The sequence below is a fragment of the Palaemon carinicauda genome, chromosome 15 (genome assembly GCF_036898095.1).
Source record: "Palaemon carinicauda isolate YSFRI2023 chromosome 15, ASM3689809v2, whole genome shotgun sequence".
Taxonomy (NCBI): domain Eukaryota; kingdom Metazoa; phylum Arthropoda; class Malacostraca; order Decapoda; family Palaemonidae; genus Palaemon; species Palaemon carinicauda.
Window position 1 is genome coordinate 38252449 of NC_090739.1, and position 13781 is coordinate 38266229.

Genomic DNA, 13781 nt, shown 5'->3' on the forward strand with positions numbered 1-13781 from the left:
CCACGGAGGGAACGTCTGTTCGCTGATTAAAGCCTCTCGAACCCATTTGTCGTACGACATTGCTTCTCCCCTGGACTTGGGAGCTTGCAAGAGGTCCCGGACTAGGAGGACGACAGGCACGAACAGACGAACCCTCAAGCGCAACACTATCCACAACACTATCACTCACTTTAACACTTCCCACTGCACTTTTGCACTTCAGCTCCTTCACATCCGCCATAAGTTGATTACGGTCACTAGCAAGGGACTCAACTCTCTCACCCAGAGCTTGGATGGCACGCATCATATCAGCCATCGAAGGTTCCTGAGTGCCAGGAGGGGGATTAGGAGCAACCACTACAGGGGAAGGAATAGGTTGTGGGGCATGAGGAGAGGAAATATCGATAGAACGAGAGGAACTTCTCCTAACTCTATCTCTCTCTAGCCTACGTGTATACTTTTGGAATTCGATAAAATCGAATTCCGAAAGCCCAACGCACTCCTCACACCGATCTTCCAATTGACAGGTTTTATCCCGACAATTGGAACAAACAGTGTGAGGGTCGATAGAAGCCTTCGGAAGACGCCTTGAACAGTCCCTAGCATTGCACTTCCTAAATTTTGGGACTTGTGAAGGGTCAGCCATTTTGAATTGGTCAAAGGGGAATTCAAAAAACTATCAAAAAGTCATCAACAAAGAATCCGTTATCAAAAAGAGTTCAAGGATTTGTGAAGAGAAACCTTGCACAGCGAAAGCTCAAAACTAGAATAATGTACTTCACCAATTAGTTGTGAAAAAACTCCAGTTTAGCAACAGCGAGTAAGTACGTCTTGTCGTTAGCACGACAGAGAGAAAATTGAGTCTTTGTTTACATTGAGTACTGGGTATCTGGACGACAGATGGCGCTGTTGGGCACACCCGCAACCTGTGTAGCGATCGCTGGCGAGTTTTACCTTAGAGTTTTCTGTCGAGCAACAGAGTTGCAGCTATTATAATCACCGGCTAAGTTAAATATTGAAAAAGACCATGTTCAAATTATTTTGAACATGGACTGACTTGAAGTTAAGCCTTCCTTTTCTGAAGTCTTGAATTGGTATGCAACATTTTTGGTCTGGAATAGCCACAAAAGCAGCACATTCAAAAGTGACTCCTCCAAAGATGACTCTTAGGAGACCTCCAAAGATGACTCTTACGAGTCCTCCAAAGATGACTCTTAACTGCATCTTTGATCTTCCCCTGATAGCAGTAATGCTAGGAAAGTTGCTAACACGAGCCTATCTGGAAGGCAGTGGCACTATTAAGAAATATGACTGGTCTATGATAACAGAAAACTATCTATAATAATGAGTGATATTTATTGCAAGTGCCCAATCATTCTTAGCAATGGAACATACTGACAATATTTATCCTATCTTATTTTTACCTTTACTATCTAGTTATCTCAGAGGTTGTCATAATGGAACAGCTCCTTTGGGAGATCCTAGCCAAGTCAAGAGACTGGAGTGGATTTTGGGCATTACCATTTCTCTTCTGGCACATGGTGGAGGAAGTCAGCCATGCAAGGTGAACAGAGACAAAGTTTTGCTCCAGCATATTTGCATGGTTTCATGTGACGGAGAGACAGAAATTGAATGTGTTTGAGATGAAGTGTCTAAGGAGTATGGCTGGTGTATCTCGAGTAGATAGGGTTAGGAACGAAGTGGTGAGAGTGAGAACGGGTGTAAGGAATGAGTTAGCAGCTAGAGTGGATATGAATGTGTTGAGGTGGTTTGGCCATGTTGAGAGAATGGAAAATGTGACTGTCTGCTAAAGAAGGTGATGAATGCAAGAGTTGATGGAAGAAGTACAAGAGGAAGGCCAAGGTTTGGGTGGATGGATGGAGTGAAGGAAGCTCTGGGTGATAGGAGGATAGATGTGAGAGAGGCAACAGAGCGTGCTAGAAATAGGAATGAATGGCGAGCGATTGTGACGCAGTTCCAGTAGGCCCTGCTGCTGCCTCCGATGCCTTAGATGACCGCGGAGGTAGCAGCAGTAGGGGATTCAGCATTATGAAGTTTCATCTGTCGTGGATAATGTGGGAGGGTGGGCTGTGGCACCCTAGCAGTACCAGCTGAACTCGGTCGAGTCCCTTGTTAGGCTGGAGGAACGTAGAGAGTAGAGGTCCCCATTTTGTTTTTGTTTCATTTGTTGATGTCGGCTACCCCCCAAAATTGGGGGAAGTGCCTTGGTATATGTATGTATGATGTATTTTTTATACTATATGTAATGACAGAAAAATATGATGATGGTCCTTTCCAACTTCATCTCTTTTGGTGAGAAGGATCTTTGAATGTCAAATATTCTTGTCATAATCCTTTTCTACAAAAAAAACATCAAGCAGCTAGTCAAGCAACTGACTTAAACTTAGACCAGGGTAGTCATTATAAATATCAAAAGTGCACCTGAACCTTCTAAAATTTCAGTAGATCTCACTTATGAGTATATAGCTCATAAGTCAATCTCCAATACCATTTCAAAGACTACTAAGCATGATTTGCATACCCTCCAGGGTAGTTCATTCCTTTCCTATCAGCATCAAGAATTCAACATAGAAGCAACATGATTGCCCCTTTTGCTCTATGAAAAGGGGATGGGCATTACAAATTCCCCTGAAAAGGGGACTGGAGAAAGTGAGAATGACATTCCCCATTGAGTTCTTCAGCCAGTGGGGACTTCTTTTCAGAGCTTTTGGAGATCTTGGCCAAATATAGCATTGAGCAGAAGAACTGTAAGTAACAAGAGATACTCAGAATTTCTCCTCACAACCTGAGGATCTATAAAGTACAGCACCAACTCTAAAAAGATCAGGACATTGGAAAAAAAGTGAAGCTCAGTATGCAAGTGGTCAGGGAGGAAAAAGAGGGATTGCCAAGATATTGCAGTCCTTCATTTTAAGTTGCCAAGGTGACATGACACTGAATACAAGACATAAGCTTTGACCAGCTGGGGAAGTTTATTCATCAGACCCCTTCATGGTGAAACCATGAAAGTCAATGAGGAGATTCATCAATATCAAGGCATTCTCATTATATGACAACATAATAGCACCATGATAATAACTCAAGATATCTGGAGTTATTTGAAAACAGATGGTTCTCAAAAATTAAGCTTGACATCTAAGAGGTGGCAATATTTAGCAACGACGACCACACTCACTTAGCAGTTGAGTGATAAATCTTGGGCCAACATCTAATACTCAGTTACTGAAGGTTCCATATATATTAGAAAAACAGCATACTTCCAAGCACTTGTAGGTACAACATCCAGATAATGACAAATCTTTCTTAATACATGAAGATCCAGTCATATATTTCATCCCGAACCATTAAAGACAATGTATGCTATGGTTTGTTCATGAATGAACACTCTAACATATATAAAAATTTTATGAACACCTAAAATAATCACAATAAATAGTTCAGTAATTATATGATTAAAGAAAATGATTAATGATTCCAGCCTCTTTTTTGCATTTCACAGCTGAATAAGGCCTTTTTATTACTGAATGAGAAATTTTTGCTATCTTTATATGAAAATCACAGAAATAATTCTAAATGCACTAACTATAACTTTTTTGGTGTATGGATAAGTAATCCAAACAATTCTATGGAAAATAAGATTAAATAAGTATAAGATTCAGCTCTTCTATCTTGGAAGAAATAAATGAAAAAAGAATTTGTGATTTTTAAATGAGGTAAAAACATGAGGGCTATTTCAGCAACTCCCTTGAAAAAATGAATAAACATAAAGCATAATTACCTCTTCAACTTTAACAGACTCCTCCAGTAATTCCTGTTCCTCTTCCATCTCCACCTTTTTAGCAACTAAACTCTCCAGCAGGTCTTTGGGTTTAAGGGATCTACTAGGAACTGATGGAACATTTTCTATTTTCTCCAAAGACAATGAGCTCTGTCTTGTGTTCTGCAAATCAAGAGCCTTGTTGGAATCCTTTGTATCCCATGTATTAACTTTGGATCCAACTGAAGCTCTAACAGGACTACCCTCCTTTACTGCTAAATTATTATTAACTTGTGAATTTTCAATGATATTCATGTTGTTATTTCGTCCATCTAACAAGTCTTTGTTTGCTATTGCTGGTTTAAGATTACGATTAACGGATGGTAAAGCACTTGACATGGTTCGAACGTCTGTTGGGGACGGAGTAGAGATGAAACCAGAGTCTAGGTCAGGATACTCAATATCAACTGTGAAGGAGAACAAAGTTGCCTTAGAGAGATTTTAGTTTCATGAAAGTTTCTACATAGTAAAAACAATTAACATACACTTCTTTTAACACAAAACAAAAAACATTAACAAAATTGCTACAAGATGCCACTGAAACTTAGCAACAAATAGTTAATCAAATGAGTTATGGAATTAATGTACAGTACTTACGTAGTGCTGGCTCAGATTTACTCTCTTGCTTTCGAGTGGGATGATCTGCTCTGGGGTTAGTGGTATTCATAGGGTACATAAAACGCCAAAGATCATAACCTCCTTTCAAAAATAATGGTTTGCTTTTGTAGTGTTTATTGGGATCCCACTGTTGAAATAGAAAAAAAAAGAGGAGCTATAAACAACTAGATTAACTGCATCTCATATATCACAGCATTTAAAACAAAGAGATCACAAATAATAAGATAGCATAGTCCAGACACATAATACAGTATTACCCATATGAAATAATTATATCCAGTCCATCCTATACGGGGTTACCCCCCTCACACTGTCTTGTGTAGTCCCTACAGATGATACTGAAGGTTTTTGTAGCTTTGCTTCAGCGGTAATTGCAAGGATTTCTTTAATTGCAGTACTTTTCATACATTCCGTTAACACTTTTTCAACTTGACTGTCCAGGTGTTTCAAGTAACCTTGTTCCAGCTTCTACCCTAAAAACTTTGGATGTAGTATAACCAGGAAAGGCCTTAAAATCAATGAAAACTTATTGGTCTGAGATTGTTCCTGACCAGAACTTAGGTTAAAGAGAGATCTCAAAATTGTTATGAATACCAACCCATCAGTAAATTAAGGAGAAAAAATGACATTGCTACCATTTTGCATAATTAATAGAATTTACACCTAAAAAAAAAACATTAAATTTTCTCCAGTGGGAAGACATTGATACAAAAAGAAATTGCCCATTCCAGAAATTGACTTCATGGCTGTAAGGATTTGATTTATGATTGAATGGGATTTATGAATTAGGGCTAAATAACCCAGCATTGGGGCTTGTGAGGCCATTCAGCACTCAACTGCATCTGCCAGTCTATAGATGCTACTCTGCCAAGACTATAAGATACCACTCAAAGAAATGGAAGTCGTCACACCACCAGGAAAAGATATTCCATTCTTTCTCACCTCTACAGGAATGAGGCCTTTATTTCTTCAACCTAATACACTACCACTCTTACTTATGGCCCCAGAAACACACTAATTGCCCTATCATTGGAATGCAAACACTGTCCCATCCACCTAATGATTTACTGTCCAAGAACATTATCACCTATATTCATTCCTCCACACCAAGCCAGCTATTTCCATCCAGCTCTGCTTCATCATCTGGCATATCAGATTGAACTCTTTTTAGCCCATAAGCATGGTTCTTAAGAGTTTAGGACATCTGGACTTTGCCATTTGGCACCAAACTTTCAAAATATACCACAAATTGTCAAACACTGCTCCTGCATCCTATATGCAACCATCAATGAGGGTTCCAGTCTCTCATGAACACAATGTTAGTAGCAGCCACTACCCCACCAGGTTCTTGAGAGATTCTAAGGATATCTGGAATTTCTGATTTATCATTCAGCTTTCAATAATATTTCACAATTTGTCAAACAATGCTCCCATGTTCTATGTGCAACCACCTATGAGAATTCAAGCCCTTTCATAAACAATGTTAGCAGCAGGCACTATCATAACAGCACTCTCACATTCCCTTCTGCAAGCCCTTCCCTGCAGGCTTCTACACTGGATAACTGTGGTTCACATAAGCAGCCTTCCTGTGATAAGAATCCTCCTCCTCCTTCCACAAGAGTCTGTTCATAAAGAAAGAAGGAAAGGGCTTCTAGCTTCTCCAAGAAAAATAGGATTACTCTGGGAGCCACCATACAGACTCTAAGATGTAACAATGACCTAAAAAGACAGTCTTTTTTTGGTCAGCCAGAAATCGAAGAATGTAAAAGGGAAAAGAAACTCTTCGCATATTCTAACCGGTAACTGAACACTCGATCTCCAGGATGTTTACAAATGAATGTGAGCAGCCACCACAAGACCAAGCACAAAGGTGTCTAAGGATGTGAAGGTGGTCTGGCATTTCTAAACCCCAGCCTTCAACACCTGGAAAACTGAAACATTCCTATTGAAGGCTAGGAAGGAGCTTATAACCCCAACTTTGTGAGCTATAGTTCTAGCTGGTACCTTAACCCTCTCAACGGTCGAGGCATATACTACACGAATCGTCTTCCAAAGCCAGAAATAGATTGTGATCCAAACACCTCTTCTTGGTCCACTCAGTGCTAATGAAGAGTTGCTGACACTCAGGCCTGAAATATCAGGTTCTCTTCAGATAACTCAGATAACACAACAGAGCCCTCATGGGACACATACATCTTTTCTTGATCGCCACCCAACGCTTTATGTAGAGGGGATGGAGGTCTCGAACCAGGGGGTCATGCACCGACAGGTTCAGAGTTTTGACAACAACGTGAGACACAAAACTAAAGGAGACCTAATTTCACCACTCAGCATGGGTGACTGAGTAAGAGGGACTGTGCAATTCACTTACTCTCTTCACCGATGTTACGGTTAGCAAAAAGGCAGTCTGGAGAGGAAATAAGAGGCAAAGCCACAGATGTTAGAGGTCTAGGCTATGGCCTCCGCTTCTTGAATGCTCCTCCCCCTCTGTCTTCTATCCCAATCTCATTCTAAACTTACTACAAAGATTGCCAAAGTTCAAGGCTCTGACACAAGAGGTCCAAACCATACTGAAAAACAAAGCCATAGAGAAAGTTCATCAGACATCTACGATTAAAATTGTGGCCAGGAAGCTGTTCACAAACAAAAGCACCCAAACAATCACAAACAGGGGCGAAAACATAACCTCCTCCTAACTTCGTTGGTGGAGGTAATAAAAAATATTCAAGGCACAATCATTTTCAAGTTAACTGTCAAATAAAGAGAAAATTTTACTCTAATTAAAGAAAAATCATTTGGTAAGAAATCCTAACATATAATGTAGAACAACTGACTTATGGTTATCTAACCACTTATAGTTTTATATTTACTTTTACCTACCTATCGTATATTTTGTATCATAACTTATTGCCTTTTAAGGATATGGTACCTGTAGGTTGGGCAATAATTTAGAAGTACAGTATACGTATTCACAATTTTATTAAAAATAAGCAGACTAGCCTACGATACCAAACATCCAAAAGCTAATCTAGTAGCTATTATGAAGCAATCGAGAATTGTCTAATATTGTAAATATTAGCTGTACAACATTGTAAACTTTTATTAATTTTTGCATTATTTTTTTCATATTATAGATGTGAATATGACCTAAAATATAATGATCAGTAAGTTTTTTTCGGTATAGAAACAAACTACTATTAAGAAATATAAAGAACATTTAACTAAATATAAGAAATTTTAAATAAATGCTAAAAAACATTCAAAATATTTCTCTTATTTTCCCTTTTCACATTACGGTATTGTAATGCGCTGTAGCTGTGAATATCCTCGACTAATATTAATCAACAAAAATAAGATTATATTAACAAGAAATCTCCCTTTTTTTGTAAATAGCTAGTCTATTAAACCAGTTTATAACAACTTAGAGAACACAAATCATCCCTATTCAGTTAAATACATTCTTTTTTGCAATTTTATAGTGAAAATAAAATTAAAAATTAAATAAAAATATTAGAAACCTTTATAAATACTTGAATCTTTAGACTTTAAATGAAAACAAATATATGAAAACATTACCTACTTTTATAAGACCAGTCATGGTCATGGACCAAATAGGAGGAATTCTGGTCAGTTGAGGGATTACCGAATCAGTAATCACTATATATACGTTCACTGAAAAATTTTAAATGCCTATTTACCAATCCTACAAAAAAATATCTTACCTTAACAATAGCATCTATAAGAACTGTGAGAGGTTGTGGCAATGGAGGCTTTTCAGTAAACCAGTCACAAATTATCAAGTAATCTACTTTATCTCGAAGTGTTACCCAAAGGGTCCTGGATGGTTCCTCCAATTCACTACCAATCCTTGCTGCAGTTAATCTGTTAAAAGTTTGTTTTTCATAAGTCTTGAAAATAAATTACTTTCAGCTTAATAAAAAAATATTGTTATATGTTCCATAAATCAATTAAGTACAACAAAATATCAATAACTTGAAATATATCAACACTTTTTACTATTAAATGAAGGCAACTACACGGGATAGAAAATTAATAATTCCATACAGAAAATTTTTAATTATCCAACACCTGTCCAACCAAGGGATGTATCTAGATAAAACACACGTCCTACTGGATTATTAATGCTATTAACCATGAGGCTTTCAATTATTAATACTATTAACCATGAGACTTTCAATTATTAATGCCATTAACCATGAGACTTTCAGTTATTAATGGTGAGACTTTCAATTATTAATGCTATTAACCATGAAACTTTCAATTATTAATGCTTTTAACCACGAGACTTTCATATAATGCTATTAACCATGAGAATTTCAATTATTAATGGTAATAACTATGAGGCTTTCAAAATTATTTTCCCTGTTACTACTCATGAAGATTAGATTTCCACCCATCTAAAGAAATTCCAAATTTCACAAACTACTGCTGCTGCTGCTAATCTAATACATTATAACCTCTCATATGCTAGGCTATAATTGTAAACATCAACAAATCAGAAATAGCCACTAACTTTTCATCTTAACTTAATGTAACCTCCTTCTGTTTGTATAAACTCCAAAACTCCTTCACAAAATAATGAAAAAAAAATACTCATGAGAGTGTAGCCCTGTAGCAGCAATATCAAATCAAAAGCAATGTACATAAAGTTTTTTTTATCAGCTTCTTTTAATTCCCTCCTCAAAATTTAGAGGATGCTCTCTTTCTTACATTTTGCAATCTACGCTTGATTAACCCACTGATAGATGCAGTTGGTGTTTACTTAAAAAGATGAAAAACTATTGAAGACAGGTTTGTACTTTGTTGAATTATGAAGAGTTAAAATCTTTTCAATTAAGCTATTTTCACAAGAAGATATTACAAACTTCTGAATAATAGCCACTTGGGCTTCAGTATAACATCTGCAACTTATATTGAACCCATAAGGCTACTAAAAGGCTCCGAGCACTAAAATCAAGGATGCATTTATCGAAACCATAACCATGGCCCAAAATATGATCATGGAAACCCATCTGTCAAACATACATCAGCGGTCACCCAATTGTGCGTTAGCATACCAAATGAGACTTAACATCACAGACAGAAAAGCGAGGCATATAGTCAGCATGTTACTGTTAAGGATTCAAGTAACAACCAAAGCTAAAGATGCTTAATTTCATGGATTAGGAGATAAGGCATGTGGTGAATGTTTTACCCCCTTCCTAGAAAAAAAGTTAATGTACCAGTTCACTAAAATACAAATTTATGTTGGCCTTCAAGTTAGCCTTCTAGGTTCTAAGATTAGAGCCAACACAGACATTTAATTAAAATAATTAATTTAATTTAATTTAAAAATTCAAAATCACAAGAATACCAGGGTATATTTGCATCTAGCTTCACTGTATACTTGCTAAGCTCATACATCATCTCAAGTTATAGGGAAAGGCTTTTATACTATGAATTGATAGGAATTATAATTTACAGCCCCAATATTAGAAGGTTCCTTTGAACCATATCAGACAGTCAGACTTCTAATAAAACATAGAGCATAAAAAAACTACTGTATTGCCAATCTTTATTTAGTTAAATTTTCAAAAAAGAAAGGATATGAAAATTGTAAAAATTCATGATTATCTTAAGTAACTTACCCAGGTTTTAATAACTCCTCTGGAATACTAATAACATTGGAAAACTTAATCTGAGATTCAAGAAAGTGATTCTGTGGTCTTATGTCCAAGATCATGTACGAAGAACACTTTTCTTTCGATAAAGAATACAACTTCTGACACGTAATACAACCTTCTTCAGTCACTCCTGCAAAAAAGGAACCAAGCAACATGAGAAAACAATCTTCCTTAACTGGATATTAAATAGTCAGATTTTAACATTACTGCTAAAACAAAAGGGTGTTAAAAAATTCATTAAGCTTAATACTGTAATTTCAAGAAATGAATACTGTACAGTACAGTACACTAATTTTACGAGTATTAAAGTGACAGCTAAGAATCATAAACAAATTTATATAAAACTTACTATTTTCATATTTACCCAATATCTATATTGTTTATATACAGCATTTCAAGTGGCAGTTTTCGGCAAGCAAAAGTGAAAACGAGTTTCTACCATGATTTGAATAGCTTGCCCGGGTGTTGAAACCATTCATCACCAGATGTTAGTGCCATGGGAGTACTATAATTAACTTGAATTATATTTTTGTTTCCAGTCTGCTAGATTATTGTGAATTGGAAGATATATAGCATATGTAAATAATCAATAATTATTGAAATAAACTTCATAATTAAATTTTCTTCATCTAAATCAATCTTGCCCAATATTTACATTGCAAATTACCACATCAACATACAGTATTATTATTATTACGTTATTACTATAAGCTAAAACTCTAGTTGAAAAATCAAGATGCTATAAGCCCAAGGGATTCATCAAGGAATTAAATAGCTCAGTGGGGAAAGGAAATAAGAAAACAGATAGAATAGTGTGCCTGAGTGTACCCTCAACAATAAATGTAGTAGATACGCCTTCATGTAAGATAAGAAATATAAAAAAAAGAGAATTCCTCAAATGCTTCTTGACTGTAACCCAATCTTCTACTCATATTTTCTGTAGTCTGAGGACAGTATCAAGCATTCCGTTCCTCTTATAAGAGTGAGTGACTTGAGAAGCACCTTATATTAGCCTTATTAATACCTGTATGAATACAGAATAGCAGTCCTTGTACAAAGTACTGGGTCATACAGTAAAAGAGCATGCTCAACAAAGCCAAAAATTCTGTATTTTAAAGGATGAAAGATTTGTGTAAGCATAGGAAAAAATGGATTAAAATGGAAAAAGCTTTCAATTTAGGGTTAAAAGACACTGAACAAAAAAAAAATTTGTTGACTCCCATATACTGTTAGAGAGCACCCACTCCCTACAAGGATTTTGACAAACTAAACCATACATGACAAATACAGGATGGCTCCATAGGTTTTGATAGAAGCATAACTTAAAAATAATTAACATAATAGAAAAATCTACACTTGGTTAGGGGAAGGAAGTTACCCAATTTCTAACTGAAGTAGAATCAAAGGTCATCGAAAAGAAAGGATACTTTCTAAAACAAGTTTAACACTGCAATTAAAACTGATTATTCATTCTGTTCTAAAAAGAAAATACAATTGAAACAAACATCCATAAAAATACCCCATCACTACAAGGCATCGGATCCCCCCTCAATACTATACAGTAGCTGATACGAGATTTGTCACCATCGGATATACATGCTAAGTTATTCTATGATAACCTATATTTCCATGTTTATTTGTTTTACTTACTTCTGATTACAGAATAGAGTTTTCAAAGTTTGCTTTTTCTTTTATATTTTACTTTAATAATAAAAAAGCATTATGTATTTCTTCCTTGAAAAAATCTACTTATTTATTGTGAAATGATTACAGATAAATTTTGTCATAGATTTAGTTATATTATTTTACTGTGCAATGAACTGCAATTCTATGTGACAGAGTTACAAGAATTTTGGATGTCTCAAAGTCCATTTGCTCTTTGGTAGAGCGATTTAGTTGGAGCATTTAGAGTCCTTATGATCTTGTCTAACTTATTCTTCAACACAATAACAGAGTTACTATTTACATCTGCTGGATGTCTATTCCAAGTATTTGGTATTTTGTAAGTAAAGAAATTACTGTATGTTTTCATTTCAAGTTTACATCCATTACCTCTGAACTGATTTGTGCAAAGCTTGAATAGATTGCTGTAGTAAATATTTGTTATTCCTTTAAGAATTTTGAATGCCTCTGTTAACTGTTCCCTTAGTCATCAAGTTTGTAGATCAAATAAGTTAAAAAAAAAAAAAAGAGAGAGAGAGAGAGAGAGAGAGAGAGAGAGAGAGAGAGAGAGAGAGAGAGAGAGAGAGAGAGAGAGGAGTTGAGTGTGTGTGTGTGTGTGATGAAATTGTATTAATAATGTGCATATAATGTGGCAGTATTTTTATTTTACTTCCTGTTCACAAAGGTATAAAGTACTTCATTATATGAGTTATATGAGTGTCACTATTTTATGCAAATTTGGATAAACTTTATGAAAATGCTTTGACCTTAATTTCCTCATATACAGATGGACAACTGTATGAGCAACCAATACAAGTGATGGTCTTCACTTCATTTGAAAATTGTCAAAAAAGAAACATATAACTTACCATTAGTAGCAACAGTAGTTTTTGTTGCTTCTGCTGCCTGCTTTGCTTTCATCGCTCGTTCTCTTTCCTTTTCAAGCTTTTCCGCTGTCCTTTTCTCTTCGATTAATTTATCATTTTTCTTTGCAGACATTTTAAACTCATATCTGGAAGTGAAAAATTAAGTTCATTACTCTAAAGAGAAAAATTTACAGGAAAAATTTATGAAAGCGTCAATCTATACATATATATGTATATATTATTATAATGTCTGAATCGCGGGTCTGAGCACCCACAAAATATATTATACGATTATGACGCCCGAAGACTGGGCATTAAAAAATATACTATACTATGACTCATGACTGGGAACCAAACATATATTGTTATATATGCTACAACTGGCAAGTTAATTAACCTCTCGGATTTTCCAAATTACCTTGGTTGCTTTTACATTAGAACTGTTACTTTAAAACATTAATACTTGATATATAAAACACTGAATATCCAAAGGTCTCTTAAGCACACTCAAAACTAAACTGGGTAATTACTCACAGTAATTACCTTAAAGTATTATTTTCACTTATTCAAATCTCACTGTGGTTTTTAACAGGAATCTAGCGGAAACTGGTCTTAAATAGTGATGATTGGAATAATACACTCGTTACAAAAATAAATATATTCCATATAAATTACAACACTTTGAAAAGAATAACAGAAGTCACTGGAAAAATATTGTGTGAACAAATCTCAGAATAAGACAAAAATGTTACGATCTGAAATTTATAATAACTTGACTTAAACTATTAAATCTGAATAAACCTTAATCTAAGAAAAGAAATAATACAATGAAAATAATACAAATGCTTGAAATAACTCTGAAATAATGTTATTTTCCTTAGTAAAATAAATTTTTGAATATACTTACCCGATGATCATATAGCTGTCAGCTCTGCTGCCCGACAGAAAAAACCTACGGGCGGAATACGCCAGCGATCGCTATACAGGTGGGGGTGTACATCAACAGCGCCATCTGTCAAGTAGGTACTCAAGTACTCGATGTCAACATAGAACCAATTTTCTCCTCTGTCCACTGGGTCTCTATTGGGGAGGAAGGGTGGGTCCTTTAATTTATGATCATCGGGTAAGTATATT

General features: G+C 35.6%; 1 protein-coding gene across 1 annotated transcript in view; it reads right to left on the minus strand.

The window, feature by feature from the left end:
- The window catches only part of LOC137654565 (ubiquitin carboxyl-terminal hydrolase 8-like), a 181327-nt gene that overhangs the window by 120003 nt on the left and 47543 nt on the right, over positions 1-13781 (minus strand). The window contains exons 5-9 of the mRNA XM_068388305.1: positions 12651-12793; positions 10084-10249; positions 8158-8317; positions 4415-4562; positions 3779-4224 (exon numbers count right to left, since the gene is read on the minus strand). Coding sequence (XP_068244406.1) covers positions 3779-4224; positions 4415-4562; positions 8158-8317; positions 10084-10249; positions 12651-12793 — 1063 coding nt within the window. The remainder of the gene's footprint in view (positions 1-3778; positions 4225-4414; positions 4563-8157; positions 8318-10083; positions 10250-12650; positions 12794-13781) is intronic.